The sequence below is a fragment of the Apodemus sylvaticus genome, chromosome 5 (assembly GCF_947179515.1).
Source record: "Apodemus sylvaticus chromosome 5, mApoSyl1.1, whole genome shotgun sequence".
Classification (NCBI taxonomy): Eukaryota; Metazoa; Chordata; class Mammalia; order Rodentia; family Muridae; genus Apodemus; species Apodemus sylvaticus.
Window position 1 is genome coordinate 138,551,761 of NC_067476.1, and position 14,116 is coordinate 138,565,876.

At 48.7% G+C, this 14,116-nt stretch overlaps 2 protein-coding genes across 5 annotated transcripts in view; one reads left to right on the forward strand and one right to left on the reverse strand.

Annotated features, from left to right (window-relative positions):
• Positions 1 to 14,116, reverse strand: part of LOC127686086 (putative testis-specific Y-encoded-like protein 3) — a 255,675-nt gene that overhangs the window by 156,033 nt on the left and 85,526 nt on the right. The window lies entirely within an intron of this gene.
• The window catches only part of Hck (HCK proto-oncogene, Src family tyrosine kinase), a 51,821-nt gene that overhangs the window by 30,892 nt on the left and 6,813 nt on the right, over positions 1 to 14,116 (forward strand). For all 4 annotated transcript variants that reach the window (XM_052183951.1, XM_052183952.1, XM_052183953.1 and 1 more), the window contains exons 7-11: positions 2,250 to 2,399; positions 2,846 to 2,998; positions 5,177 to 5,356; positions 6,904 to 6,980; positions 12,560 to 12,713. In XM_052183951.1, coding sequence (XP_052039911.1) covers positions 2,250 to 2,399; positions 2,846 to 2,998; positions 5,177 to 5,356; positions 6,904 to 6,980; positions 12,560 to 12,713 — 714 coding nt within the window. The remainder of the gene's footprint in view (positions 1 to 2,249; positions 2,400 to 2,845; positions 2,999 to 5,176; positions 5,357 to 6,903; positions 6,981 to 12,559; positions 12,714 to 14,116) is intronic.

A 14,116-nucleotide genomic window follows, 5' to 3' on the forward strand; every position in this document is an offset into this window, starting at 1 on the left:
TTAAGGGAGGAAGCTCTTTGTGGGCATAGGGATGGGAAGATGCCATTGGTGTCAAGAGTCTTGTCCCAAAATTTCCGTGTTGGCAAGGAGTTATCTTGAGTGGGTGACTAGGGTTGAAATGAAATGAAATGAAAACACCACCAAAGCAGGTGGACCTCTGAGGTCAGGGCCAGCCTCGTCTAGAGAGTGAGTTCCAGGATATCCAGGGCTACACAAAGAAACCCTATATAGAGAAAAAAAATCACCTCAAACCACATAGACTGGCTCCAACTGGCACTCCCCTGGGTGAGTTTCCCCAGGGTAGCAGTGCCACATGCTGTTGGCATGAGTTTATATTCCATGTGCACAGTGAGCCTTTGGCTGTTCGCACTCAGAGCCGCTTGATTTGAACAGGTCGAGCCAGCTGTATAAAGTGTGACTGATTGGTACTATGAGGTACATAGTTTGGGGGGCAGCAAAGGCATCGAGAGTCTGGCACCAGTCATTTGGTCTCTGTCTGAGGTCTGTGAGCATTAGGCTTCAGGGAGACCCAGTTTCTTGTCTCCCGCTGTGCCTAGAATAGCTTAGAGATTGCCCTGTCTAGTTCTACAAAGAAGCAAAGAAACCAACAGCCCTGTGGTAGTCCTGTGGACAGGTGAGTGGGCTGGACTCACTTCCACAGCCTCTGGCAGTGTGGTGTGTGTGTGTGTGTGTGTGTGTGTGTGTGTGTGTGTGTGTGCTAGGGATCTGACTGATTTAGAACAAGGTCAAGCAGAACTTGGCTGCTTTCCGATCCCGCACACCCTGCCTAGCACCAGGTACATCAAGCTCCCCTGACTGGGATAGGCTAAGAAGGGGCCCTGGCGCCAACTGGACAGGCTTGGAACCCAAATGTGCCACTTGCCAGCTGTGTGACTCCAAGTGAGTTATGTCACCTGTAAAATGAGGCTGATAAGTCTATAAAACCTCTACCTCATCATGAGACTATTCACTATGACGAATAGTATGACCGATGTAATTGTAATTGATTAAAATGCACACTGTTCCCATTCATTTGCTGTTCGTTTGGCCAGCATGCTTAAAACAGCTTGGCATGTTGCCAGCTGTCATTCAACAATCTAAACTTCCCTCAGTGACATTGTGCTATGATAAACAGGAGTTAAAATGAAAGGCAGAGAAGCTAGTAAGCACAATTCATACATGGTGAACCGCGGTCACAGATGGGAAAACTTGTGTGTCTGTGGTCTGTGTGACAATCCAAGTCATAGCTTACTGCAGGCTAGAGCCACGCATCTGTATGACCTCTTAGTTCTGGAAGCCATGAATCTGGGCTTGGCGGGCTCTGGTCAAGGTGTCTGTGGAGCTGGCGCATTTTGGAGGCTTGCTGGGGTGGGGGTGGGGACAGGGCTCCATTTCATCTTTTGTCCTTTTGGGCTTTGAAAGGCCACAAGTGTTGCTTGGCTCATGGCTCTTCCTCTCCAACACCTGTTTTCACCTATCCATTCACCAACTGCCTCCCTCTGTTAAAGACCCCTCTGAGTGCCCTGGGAACCCCCCTGGACACTCTGTTGTGTGAGGTCACTTATTCCCAGCTGCAGGTGTTCACAGAAGAACATCCTGAGCACTATGCAGCTGACCACAGTGCCTATTTTCACACTTTAGTAATCAGACCTGATTTTCTTTGTTCTTTCTTTTTATTTGTATATTTCTGTTTCTCTCCTCCCCCCCCAAATTAGTATAGTATCTTGACTTTTTCTTCACTAAATAGATATAGACAGATGGTATAGATGATAGATAGATAGATAGATAGATAGATAGATAGATAGATAGATAGATAGATAGACAGATAGATAGATAGATAATAGATGGATAGATGGATGGGTAGATGGATGGATAGATGACAGATCAGAAATAATGAAGTGATAGTTACAACCAGCTTACTTTCCCAAGCCACAAGTATTACTTCTGTTAATCATGGGGCAAACTGATGAGATGGAAAGGCATGACAACTCTTATTTTACAGGAGAGGAAACTGAGGCATAAAAAGGCCAAGTGGTCATTTGTTCAAGGGCTGGGAGGAATTGCAAAGCTGGGATAGAAAGCCAGACAGCCCAATGCCTCAGCCACTCCTAATGGAAGAGCTTCTGCCCAGGTCACACATGCCCAGGTGCTGCCAGCAGAGGCCTCACAGGGCATCATAAGGTGCTAACATCAGGTAGCCAGGCCTCTGGGGTGCCATTCTGAGGGGCTTCTCTCTTGGACCAATGCAGGGAGCTACTCATTGTCCGTTCGAGACTTTGACCCCCAGCATGGAGACACGGTGAAGCACTATAAGATCCGGACACTGGACAGCGGAGGCTTCTACATCTCTCCCAGGAGCACCTTCAGCAGCCTGCAGGAACTTGTGGTCCACTACAAGAGTGAGTCTTGCTCAAGGCCATGCCTCCACATTTGACTGCAGAGCCTAAGCTGGTCATCATTGTACAGTGTAGCCTGGCTGTGATGCAGTCACTAGGCACAGATTTTATTCCACAGTTGGCTTTGCTTTTCAATGATTGTTTGGTTCTGGAGAAGGAGCCAGAGTCTAGTGCCCACTAGGCAAGTGCTATACTATACCATACCATACCATACCATATCATACCATACCATACCATACCACTAGCCCCCACTGAGAGGGGCCTGTCTCTCAGAATCCCAGTGGCATGCAATTCTGTACTCAGATCTCCTGGCCTTGCCAGGTACGCACTCTGGGCTCTCCTCAAGGTTTAGGCCAGTTGAACATGAGGGTGGAGGTAAACAGGCCTCATTGCATCATGCTCTGTGATTTGGGGAACGTCCCACCTGCTGACTGGGCACTCTGTTTCAGAGGGCAAGGATGGACTCTGCCAGAAGCTGTCAGTGCCCTGTGTGTCTCCCAAACCCCAGAAGCCCTGGGAGAAAGATGCTTGGGAGATTCCTCGAGAATCCCTCCAGATGGAGAAGAAACTCGGAGCTGGGCAGTTTGGAGAAGTGTGGATGGGTAAGGAGCCAGGGCCAGAGTCCACGAAGCCAGTGCTGGGAGGGCCCTGAGGGTCCAGGGATATCACCCAGCAGTGGGGAATTTAAATAATGACCACAGAAGGCCACTCCTCAGATAGCAAACCAAATTGTCTTCTGGGAAATCCCTAGTTTGCCTTTGTGGCCGGGCCTGAGGGTCAAAGAACTGCCCAAGTCCTGGATGGGCAGGTTCCTCTGTTGGGTGGACCGGGAACAGCCTACCTCGTGGGGCTGGCATACTCAGGGCCTCTTGTGATGGTGAAAATTCACAGTAAGGGGGAAGGGCTTGGGTGTTCAGGTGAGTCCACCGTGGGCAACTAAAGACTAAGATGTTCAGATGATGAGCCACAGTGCCCCGTGACATTCCAGACCTGATGGGACACCAGAAAGGCCTGGCACACCCCCGTGGTCCTTGACCCAGTACCTTGACAAGAACAGCAATTCTGTTTCATGGAGAGGTAGATGGTCACGATGCCTGGCCCGCTGTGTTAACACTCCTCTGAGTGGCAGATGGAAAGAAGGCAGCTTGTGGAGATGCAAACATTCAGCCAGATAAAGTAAGATTTAAAAGCCGGCGGCTCAGCTACATTTACCAAGAGCCTGCTATGTGCCAGGTGCTGAGTAAATGGAGCCATCAGGAAGTGCAAGGAGGGAAGCCAGACATGAGGAACAAATTAAAAATAAAAATAAAAAGGAGAAGAAGGAGAACTGTCCCATGAGACCCTGTGCCCTCAGATCTGGATTTGAGCTTCCTGGCATCCAAGGCGCACAAGGGAAGAAAGGCGTGTACCAGACAAGAGTCACCAAGTGAAGCAGGGCGGGGCAGAGCAAGAGAGAGTGTGGCAAGTCGCTGCAGCTGAGTGCCTGAGGGACAGGTGTATGCAGGGCGCTTCTTGTGTAAAAGCCAGAGTGAGGCCGGTGAGACGGCTCACTGGGTAAGAGGGCTTGCTGCAAAAACCCGATGAACTGAGTTCAAACCCCAGAACCCACACTGAAAAGAGGGAATTGCTGGCAAAGATTGTCCTCTGACTTCAACTTATATATATATATATATATATATATATATATATATATATATAGAGAGAGAGAGAGAGAGAGAGAGAGAGAGAGGGAGAGAGACAGAGAGAGAGACAGAGAGACAGAACGTGTAAGTTATTTAATTTTATTATTATTTTTATAGTTTTTTTCATTATTACTTTTCTTTTTTACAGTCCAGTCATTAGCCCCTCCTCCCAGTCCTCCCACAGTCCCTCCTCCCAGTCCTCCCACGGTCCCTCATCCCATTCCTCCTGCCCCATCTCTAAGAGGATGTCCCCACCTACCCCCACCCCACACCCTTACTTTTATTTTTTTTTAAAAGAAAGCAAGAGTAACATTATTGAGCTGAGCTTAGTGATACGTGCCTACCATCCCAGTTACTGTATTGAGACAGGAGGGCTCAAGTTCAAGGCCAACCTGAACAACTTAGTAAGACCCTGTTTTAAAATAGGACGTGAAAGGGGGCTGGGGATATAGCTCAGTGGTAGAGCACTTTTCTAGCCTGAGACCCTAGTTTGAGCATGTGCTGGAGGTGACCTTGATGGATGAGACAAGGACAGAAAAGCAGGATGATCAGGCCAAGCAGAGCCTATGGGATGTAACTGATGTGGCGTTTGTGTCAAGGCAGCATTAAGCTCATACGCTGTGCAGGCTCATGTTGCAGTCTGATGGATGGCCTAAGGGTTCCTTCCATTATTACTGTTAAAGTCCTAGGGATTAAACGCAGTATCCTGTATGTGCTAAGCAAGTGCGGTGCCACTGGGCCCCAGTCTCAACCCTTGTCCTTTGAATCATGGGCTGGCCCGGAGCCTCCTGTTCTCCTACTTCACTGTCTTGAGAGGTCTAGATGACAGCCATGTGCCCCAAGCCCAGACCGGAGGATTTTAGTCTTGCAAACAGCCCTTCAGAGTGAGTGCTTGTCACTTCCACTTGGTGGGTGAGGAAAACAGAGATATAGATGATTCAGTTGCACTCAGCCAGGCAGGGAACCGGCCTCCAGCCCACAGCCTGGGGGGAGCTGTGCCCTCTCTGTGTCTCAAAGGCCTATGGGCAAGGAGGGCTCCTCTGGGGCCGCTGGGGCCGCTGGGTTCTAACCACCCTCCATGCTCCATGCTCTCCCCAGCCACCTACAACAAGCACACCAAGGTGGCGGTGAAGACCATGAAGCCGGGGAGCATGTCTGTGGAGGCCTTCCTGGCAGAGGCCAACCTGATGAAGACGCTGCAGCATGACAAACTGGTGAAGCTGCACGCTGTGGTCTCGCAGGAGCCCATCTTCATCGTCACTGAGTTCATGGCCAAAGGTGCGTGCGCTAGGCTAGTGTGGTCCAGGCTGACTCCTTTCAGCCTCGAAGGTGACCTTGACGCAGCTATTCTGGCACATCCATCACTCAGCCTCCTGGCTGGCAGAGTGAAATCGTGTGGAGGGGGCTCTGTGGAGAGGAAGGGCAGGGGCTCCAGAGCCTCTGGACGACAGAGGGATCACATGGCTTCCTTGTGACTTGTACCTGGGAACCTTGGTGCTGGGCTGTAAAGAAGCCCTGCTTCGAGTACTAAGGGACACAAAGCCACATGGAGAAAGACCATAAATGTGACACCTCATCTTGAATGTTCCACCTGTGTCACCTCAGTTCACTGTGTGGTCCTGCTATGATCAACCCACAGAATCATGACAATGTCCATGTTGTCACTTCAGGCTACTTAGCTTTGGGCCACCCGACCCTGTGATTATTCAGCATATCTCAGGAATGTTTGAGAAAGGATTTCACTTCATAGCCCAGGCTAGCCCCTGCCTCAGCCTCTCAAGTGCTGGGATTATAGATGTGTGTCTCCACGCCTGGCTTCTCAGAGTTAGTTTGTTTCTTTGTTTTAAGACAGCTGGTTTACAGTCATTTTTGGTCCCTGGTCATTTCTGGATAAACATCTCACACAACATCATCCAATGTGACTTAAAAACGCAAACCTTTTTCTCCTTTTCAAGTCTACAAATCTACAACCAGCCAGCTTTCTAAAGCCAAGCCCTGGGCACCCAAGTTCATGAGGCCACATCAGCCAAAGAGTTAGTAAGCAACCAAAAAGTCCTTTCAGAAAAAGTCAAGCTTTAGCACTCAGATGCTAGGAGCAGTAAGTAGATGTGCCTTTAGCTCGCACTGCGGCAGGGGTGAATGCTGGTGGCCGAGACTATTCTACTAGCCGAAGTGGAAAAAAAGCTGGAGCTCGGGAATCAGAGGCCAACCTGAATAACATAACAAGACACTATCTCAAGAAGAAAGTCATACCCTGCTAGCTTTTAATCCCAGCACTTGGGAGGCAGAGGCAGGCAGATCTCTGTGAGTTCGAGGCCGGCCAGGCTGGTCTACAAATCGAGTTTCAGGACAGCCAGGATGACCCAGAGAAACCCTGTCTCAAAAAACATAGGATAGCCGGGCAGTGGTGGGCACGTCTTTAATCCCAGCACTTGGGAGGCAGAGGCAGGCAGATTTCTGAGTTCGAGGCCAGCCTGGTCTACAGAGTGAATTCCAGGACAGCCAGGGCTACACAGAGAAACCCTGTCTCAAAAAAACAAAAACAACAAAACAAAACAAAGGATGAAGAGGAGGAGGAGGAGGGGAAGGGGGAGGAGGAGGAGAGGGAGGAGGAGGAGGAGGAGGGGATGGAGGGGGAGGAGGAGGAGGAGGAGGAGGGAGTCGGCCAGAGTTGTAGCTCAGCCGTAGAGTACTTGCCTAGTATGTGTCAGGCTCTGGGTTCAATCCCTGTACTGCAAAGAGGAAACATCTCTAATGCTATGAACAAATGCTACTTATTTCTCCCTAAGGAGTAGTAGCCTGTGTTCCTTCTCTCCCCTCTGCAGGAAGCCTGCTGGACTTTCTCAAGAGTGAAGAGGGCAGCAAGCAGCCATTGCCAAAACTCATCGACTTCTCAGCCCAGGTGAGCTGTGCCCGCGACAGTCAGGAGAGGGGGCGGGAAAGGTGGCGTCACTGGCGTGCTCTGTATCGTCTGTGTGAATTCTCATCCTCACCACGTACACAAGGACTAGTCACGGTATTCCAAGTACTCAAAAACTTATGTATGCTAACGTCCCTTATAGAAAATAGTATATCTGCAAATAGCCTAGGCACATTCCCCTGTGTGCTACTCAAAGCATCTCTAGGTGGCTTACGGAATCCAACATAAGTGCTATGCAAATAGTTATTATTTTGTATTGTATAAGGGATAATAATCGTTTAAAGTCTATAGACACTGAATATAGATGCAATTGTTTTTAGAATATTCTTGACTCTGCAGATCAGAAGTCACAGATACAGAGTGTTCTTCACATGAGCCAACTCACACAGTGCCGACACCAAAACTATGGAATTTTTTATAAAAGATTAATTATTTTATTATATGGGTCTTTTGCCTATGTATAACCCTGTGCTACATGAATGTCTGGTGCCCTCAGATGTCAGAAGAGGGTGCCAGATTCTCTAGAACTGTAGTTACAGACAGATGCTTGTGAGCCACCATGTGGGTGCTAGGACTGAATCCAGGATCTCTGGAAGAGCAGCCAGTGCTCTTAACCACTGAGCCATCTCCGCAGATCCTGGGATAATTTTCATGGTTGGTTTTAGTGTGAGGAATGGAACCTGGGGCCTTGTACATGCTGTAGAAGGATTCTACATTTGAGCTAAATCACCGGCCATGTAAGTCATCCATTCTTATAGAACAGATAAAGGCTTAGTAGCCTGAAACGATAACACTGAATATTTCCCATGATTCTCTAGACTGACGATAGCAGGCTAGGTGGACAGCCTGTGAACTGCGGTGACATGAGCATGTCCAAGGTGGCGTTCATCCTTACAACCTCTCCCCGTTTAGCCTCTCAGCCCTCAGTATTTCTTTACAGCCCAGTCTCAAAGCTCCAAGAGGGACTTGCCCAAGGTGCAGGCAGTGGGTAAACCTCTGTTTGCACTGACCTGTCAGTACCCTGTCGGCCAAAGCCAGTCACAGCAGCCAAGCCGAGTCCTGGCAGGCAAATGTAGGAGTCTGGTCACAGGAAGGCAATTGTCATCCCAACTTACAGACCCAGAATTGAGGTGTGAGGCACAAACTGGGCACAGTGGTGAATGACTGTAATTGTAACATTCAGGAGGCAGAGGGAAGACCATGAGGGCCAGGCTAGACTTGAGCTGCAGAGCCTGTCTTTAAATAAATAAATAAATAAATAAATAAATAAATAAATAAATAAATAAGGCTAAGTCTCAGATGAGGAGACTGAAGCCCAGGGAGGGCTGGCTAGAGGGAGGGGCTGGCTAGAAGGAGGGGCTGGCTAGAGGGAGGGGCTGGCTAGAGGGAGGGGCTGGCTAGAAGGAGGGGCTGGCTAGAGGGAGGGGGTGGCTCCCACAATAACGACAATAGCAAACTCCGCTGGCTTCATGCAGTTCACTTGTAGATGAGACCACAGGCATTAAATAACCGAGCTCTCTTAGAGGCCTACCACCTCTCCCCCATGACCCTGGCTCAGAGTCTGAAGGGCAAGAATTCAGCAAACAGAAGGGGCTATGTAAGCCTTAGGGACATCTAAAGCCCCAATGCAAAATAAATAAGGCAAGCCGGGCAGCGGTGGCACATGCCTTTAATCCCAGCACTTGGGAGGCAGAGGCAGGTGGATTTCTGAGTTCGAGGCCAGCCTGGTCTACAGAGTGAGTTCCAGGACAGCCAGGGCTATACAGAGAAACCCTGTCTCAAAAAACAAAACAAAACAGAATTATACATATACATACACATATACATATACACATACATATACATAAATATATATAAAATAAGCAAAACAAAAATGGTTCCGTGGTCCAGAGCTTTCCTGGGTGCACTACTCGCTGGGTTCTAGTCCCATCGCTGTACAAATCCAGTTATCATTCTTTCTCACCTGCCCCTCGGCCATGTTCCACGTGCAGCCGGTTTCCTCCAACTCTGTCTCCTGCTCTCTGTGATCTGTTCTCTGGGGGAAACCTGGTGGACAATGGTGCTGTGGGAACGCACAGCCGGGTCCAGGAGCCATCAGAGAAGGCTTCACTGAGGAAGTCCCTAATTCAAGGAGCCTGGGGATTAGAAACTCCACACATGGGAGTAGGAAAGGCATTCTAGACAAAAAGAAACAGCCTGTTCAAAAGGCCAAAAAGGCAACGAAGAGGCTGAGGCTGGTCGGCCAGAGCCAGAGTGTGGCACAGATGAAAGAAAGGGATGTGGGCACAGCCCAGTGGGAGTTGAGGGGGTTGGAAGCTGAACCTGGGGTTGAGCTGGCAGGGAGACCTAGGTCAGAGCTCATTTGAGTATGCAAATACCAGGGGCTCAGACCCTGGTGAGCTCTAACCAACGGCTCCACTTTCAGAGCCCTGAATGCCAGGGGCATATGGAAATCAAGGCTGGCCACTTCCATGGGGGAGGGGGGCTGTCTTCTGGGAAACAATAGTCTGGCCTGTTACTAGAGTGTAATCTGTAACCAGCAGGGGCTTTGCTGGTGAGTAAGAGTCTAAGGCAGGAGAGCTCCTGTGGCTGGGGAACATGGCTTTGTCATGTGCCTAGCACACAAGAAGTCCCAGGTTGGATACCCAGCACATAAACCAGATATGGTGCTACACATGTGTAATTAATCTGAGCATCTGAGAAGTAGAAGCAGGAAGATCACAAGTGCAAAGTTATGGTCTATTATATAGTGAGTTCTAGGTCAGCCTGGGAAACATGAAACCCTGTAGCCCAAAACTGAGCCACACTCTCCCTGATTTACAGCTGAGGAAAAACAAAACAAGGTCAGAGAGCTGTTCTGGTCTTGGTACACCCAAAAGCAGAGGTTGATTCTGAGCCCGTGCAGAACGGGATACTTACTTGCAAACTCGGTTTTGTGACCTCAGACCTACTCTGGTTCTCAGTGTCCCAGTCCAGTGGGAAAATGGCACCACAAATGTAGCTTTCAAGTTTGATATCTGTTTTTAGCCCCAACTTTTATTGGCGAAATAAAATTTTATACAACAGATTTTAAAATACGTCTTAATAGAGCTACTTCTGGGCTGGAGAGATGGTTCGGTGGTTGAGGGCACTGGTGGGGCTCTTCCAGAGGGCCAGAGTTCAATTCCCAGCACCCACATGACAGTTCACAGCTGTCTGTAACTTCAGTTCCAGGGGATCCAACACCCTCACACAGAAATGCGTGCAGGCAAAACACCAATGCACATAAAATAAAAATAAATAGCTAGGCAGTGGTGGTGCACACCTTTGATCCCAGCACTCAGAAGGCAGAGGCATGCAAATCTTTGTGAGCTCAAGGTCCACAAAATGAATTCCAAGACATCTGTGGCTACATAGTAACCCTGTCTTGAAAAACTAAAAATAAATAAATAAGTTATATTTAAAGAGAGAGAGGAAGGAGGTCTTCCTCTTGAAGGAAAGCTATTCCTACTGAAGTTGGCAGAGAGCAGTATTATATTATTAAAGACGCATACACACTTATTCACATTCACTTACACACATACACACTCGTGCACAAACTAACACATACACACATACATACAAGCACTGTGCTGGAGTCTGCTTACCAGTTCTGTGATTCCCGATGCTCTCGGAAGCAGACCCAAGTTCTAGTACCTGGGGACCTGCCTGGTGGTTTTGAAACCACGTCAGCTTGTTACCATCAAGTCGCAGGGTTTGAGTGGCATGTAGGGTGTTTGTGTTAGTGAGGCTCCGAGCAAGGCACTCGGCTGCTCTGATGACATTACTAGCCACCTCTCAAGTGAATACAACATGGCAGACACTGTCCTTGCCTGTGGTACAATCTTAGAGGTTAGCCTCCTTAGGAGACCTGGGAGACAGGCTTGAGGTCGCGAGCCTGGGAGTCATGTTGAGCTGGTCCAACTCTGGAGCCGCTTAGCCATGAGGCTCCATTGTCTCCCAAGTGGAGTTAGCATACCTTCCCCTCTGAGCTCACATGACAACCAGCGATCTAGGCGTGTCAGCCAGAGGAAAGCGCACAGAGCACAGGCTATGCAGCTATGAGCTGGTTATTTACGACTCTGGATCCTAACCCTCCCCAAGCCCATAGCTTGCTTGTTTGTTTTTAAAAACAAATAAAAACCTTGTTGTGTTTATCAGTTTATATTAAATAAACTGCACTATCTTCCTAGTAACTTCGCACCCTACTCTCCTAGGGATGCCCTGTAAATTCCCCGTGTCTCCAGACCCCCAGACCCCTTCTCACTCCTCTACAACCTCTATTCCAGACAAAAAGCACTCTGGAAAGTTCATTCAGAAAGCGGGGCTTATTTTCACTGCCTCTGATGCCCCCTCCTGTTCATTCTTTGCAATCGCACTACCCAGTTCCCTCAGGCTTTGAGTTTACTGGCCAGCTCTGTTTTGGGCTGTCTGATCAGACTCTGCCACTCCAGGTTCCCCAGATCTGATAACTCCTGGGTGCAAACCTCCAGCGTTCTGAAGTTCTGGACTGTCTGGAGCCAGCCTTATTTGAAGCTGGCACTCAGGACAAGCATCTCTGTAAAGTGGGTCATGATGAGTCTGCCTTCACAGAGGTAGCTCTGTAAACTGAACATGAGGCTTTCTGGACAACCAAGGTTTATCTTCCACCTCTTTTGTCCTAACCTTCGTAAGTAAGAAAAGCTTTGAGTCACGGCCATGCTTCTTTCTATCGGAAGCTTTAAGGATAAGAATTCTCCACACTGTCTTGGAAGCCACAGTGGTTCTTAAATTCTCATTCAGCTACACCCAGGGGCTTCATGAAGTCTTCCATGATCACTCTTCATGCTCAGGGTAAAATGCCTTTCCTGCCTTCAAGGATGCTCAGCTTCCTGAACTCAGTTTTCCCACCTCTGCTCAAATGCCTGGCCCCACGCTAGTCTAGGATCTCTGGTCCTCCCGCCTTTGTCATGGTGGTCATCTGGTACCCCGTCTTGCCTTTTCTTTGTGGTGGCCATGCCTGCAATGGCTGTGCCTACCTCCTGTTCGAAGGACTGGATAGGCACTCATGGACAGTCTGAGGATTTTTCTTGGGTTAGCAAGCGAATTTTCCAGGCTTGAGGATAAGGATGACGTAAGAGTGAGGAGAGAATATTGAGGTGAGGCTGTCCCCAGAAGGAAGGATGTGAGGTCAAAGCTCTCTCTGGTACTCTGGCTCATGCACATGGGGCACAGGGTCCTGGGGAAACATTCACATTGCTTGAGAACATTTCAAAGGACTCTCCACAAGTTTTGATGTTCTAAAAAACAAAAGCCCACAAGCAGAGCCGGAACTTGAGAATACCCCCAAGCCAAGATAGGCAGGCAGAGCAGTGCCAATCGAGAGCCCAGGATCCTTCTAACCATAATAAGAATAATAATAATTATTATTATTATTATTAATGTCGTTGTTGTTGTTATTATTATTATTATTACAGGGCTGATGCAGAAATCTCCCAGTTTTTTAGGGGCAGATTCTGTGTGCTTCTCATATGTGAGGATGACTCTGTCTCTTCTGGGTACAGATTTCAGAGGGCATGGCCTTCATTGAGCAGAGGAACTACATCCACCGAGACCTCCGGGCTGCCAACATCTTGGTCTCGGCATCCCTGGTGTGTAAGATTGCTGACTTTGGACTGGCACGAATCATCGAGGACAACGAGTACACAGCTCGGGAAGGTAGGGAAGGGCAGAGATCTGTCCTGGACTAACTCTTGCATCAGACAGACAGATGCTGGTGTTTAGCTCCATCTTTCCTTTTCCATGTGGTCCACAGCCCATGGAAGGCGCTGCCCACCTTCAGGATGGGTCGTCCCACCTTAATTAGCCCCTTATGTAGAAAGAATCCTTCACAGACACGGCGGGGGCAGGGGGCATCTCCTAGGCGATTCTAGATCCTGTCAGGTTGGCAATGTTAATACCACACAAGACTTGAAGAGGAACATTTCAGAGCAGATCGATATGAAGGCTTCAGCAAGTGCAGGTAGCAATGAGAGGCGAGAGTAACTTTATGCCCAGGAGCCAAAAACAGAATCATCTAAATGTCCACAGATGGGGTGTGCGTATTATCTGTGTCACACACATAATGTAGCACCACACAGCAGTTAACCCACACCAGAGGCTGGGGATGGCACTCAGTGACACGGACAACCACCCCCATCACACCACACACCAATGCCATGTGCAACTAAAGGGGAGGCGTGACATCCAAATGAAAGAAGTGAATCTAAGCAGAGTAGATGCCAGAAGGTTCCACATACATGGAATCCGAAAGGAGGCAAACGTCATATATGGAGCCATAGTGTTCTTCATGGTTGTCCCAGACTGAAACGCCGTTGCTTGCTCATGCCCATCAGCTGAAGAGCAGATGGGGAACGTGAGTAGCCATGCGCAGAACCGCGTCTGTGACAGAATGGAAAGTCTGTGACTGCTGAAAACCTTAGGTGTGTGCTGGGTGACATGTGATTAAATGCTGTGCGATTCAAAACTCTTCAGCTATTATGAAAGTCATCGGAAGCTACGCCTTTAATCCCAGCCCTGCATTCAAAGCTAGCCTGGTCTACAGGGTGAGTTCCAGGATGGCCTGGACAGGGCTACACAGAGAAACCCTGTCTTTAAAAAAAAAAAAATCATTGGAGCATCAACTTTAAATGTGTGGATTTTATGGCTTGTGACTTATATATCACTAAGGCTGTAAAATTCACTTATACGAACAAAGCTGTGAAGGGAGGTGGGGGGTGCTAGCTGAAGCAGGGAGGTGCTGTCCCAGGGGAGCCGGAAGGAGCCTTCTGAAAGGCTACGAAGCCTATCATTGTCATCATCAAGTGATGATCACGATCACGGGGGCTACTTAGCTACAGACCGTCAAAATCAGACCTTACGAAGCTGTATACTCTAGCTGGGTCTAGACATGCAAGCTTGTAATCCAGGCTACTCTGGAGACAGATCACAAGTTCGAGGCCTGCCAGGGTAGTTACTGACCCTGTCTCAAAATAAAAAGTAAAGAGGCCGTATTTCTCTGTCAGAACACTTACCTACCATGTGTATTGTACTAGGCACGGTCCCCAGTAAAACACACACAC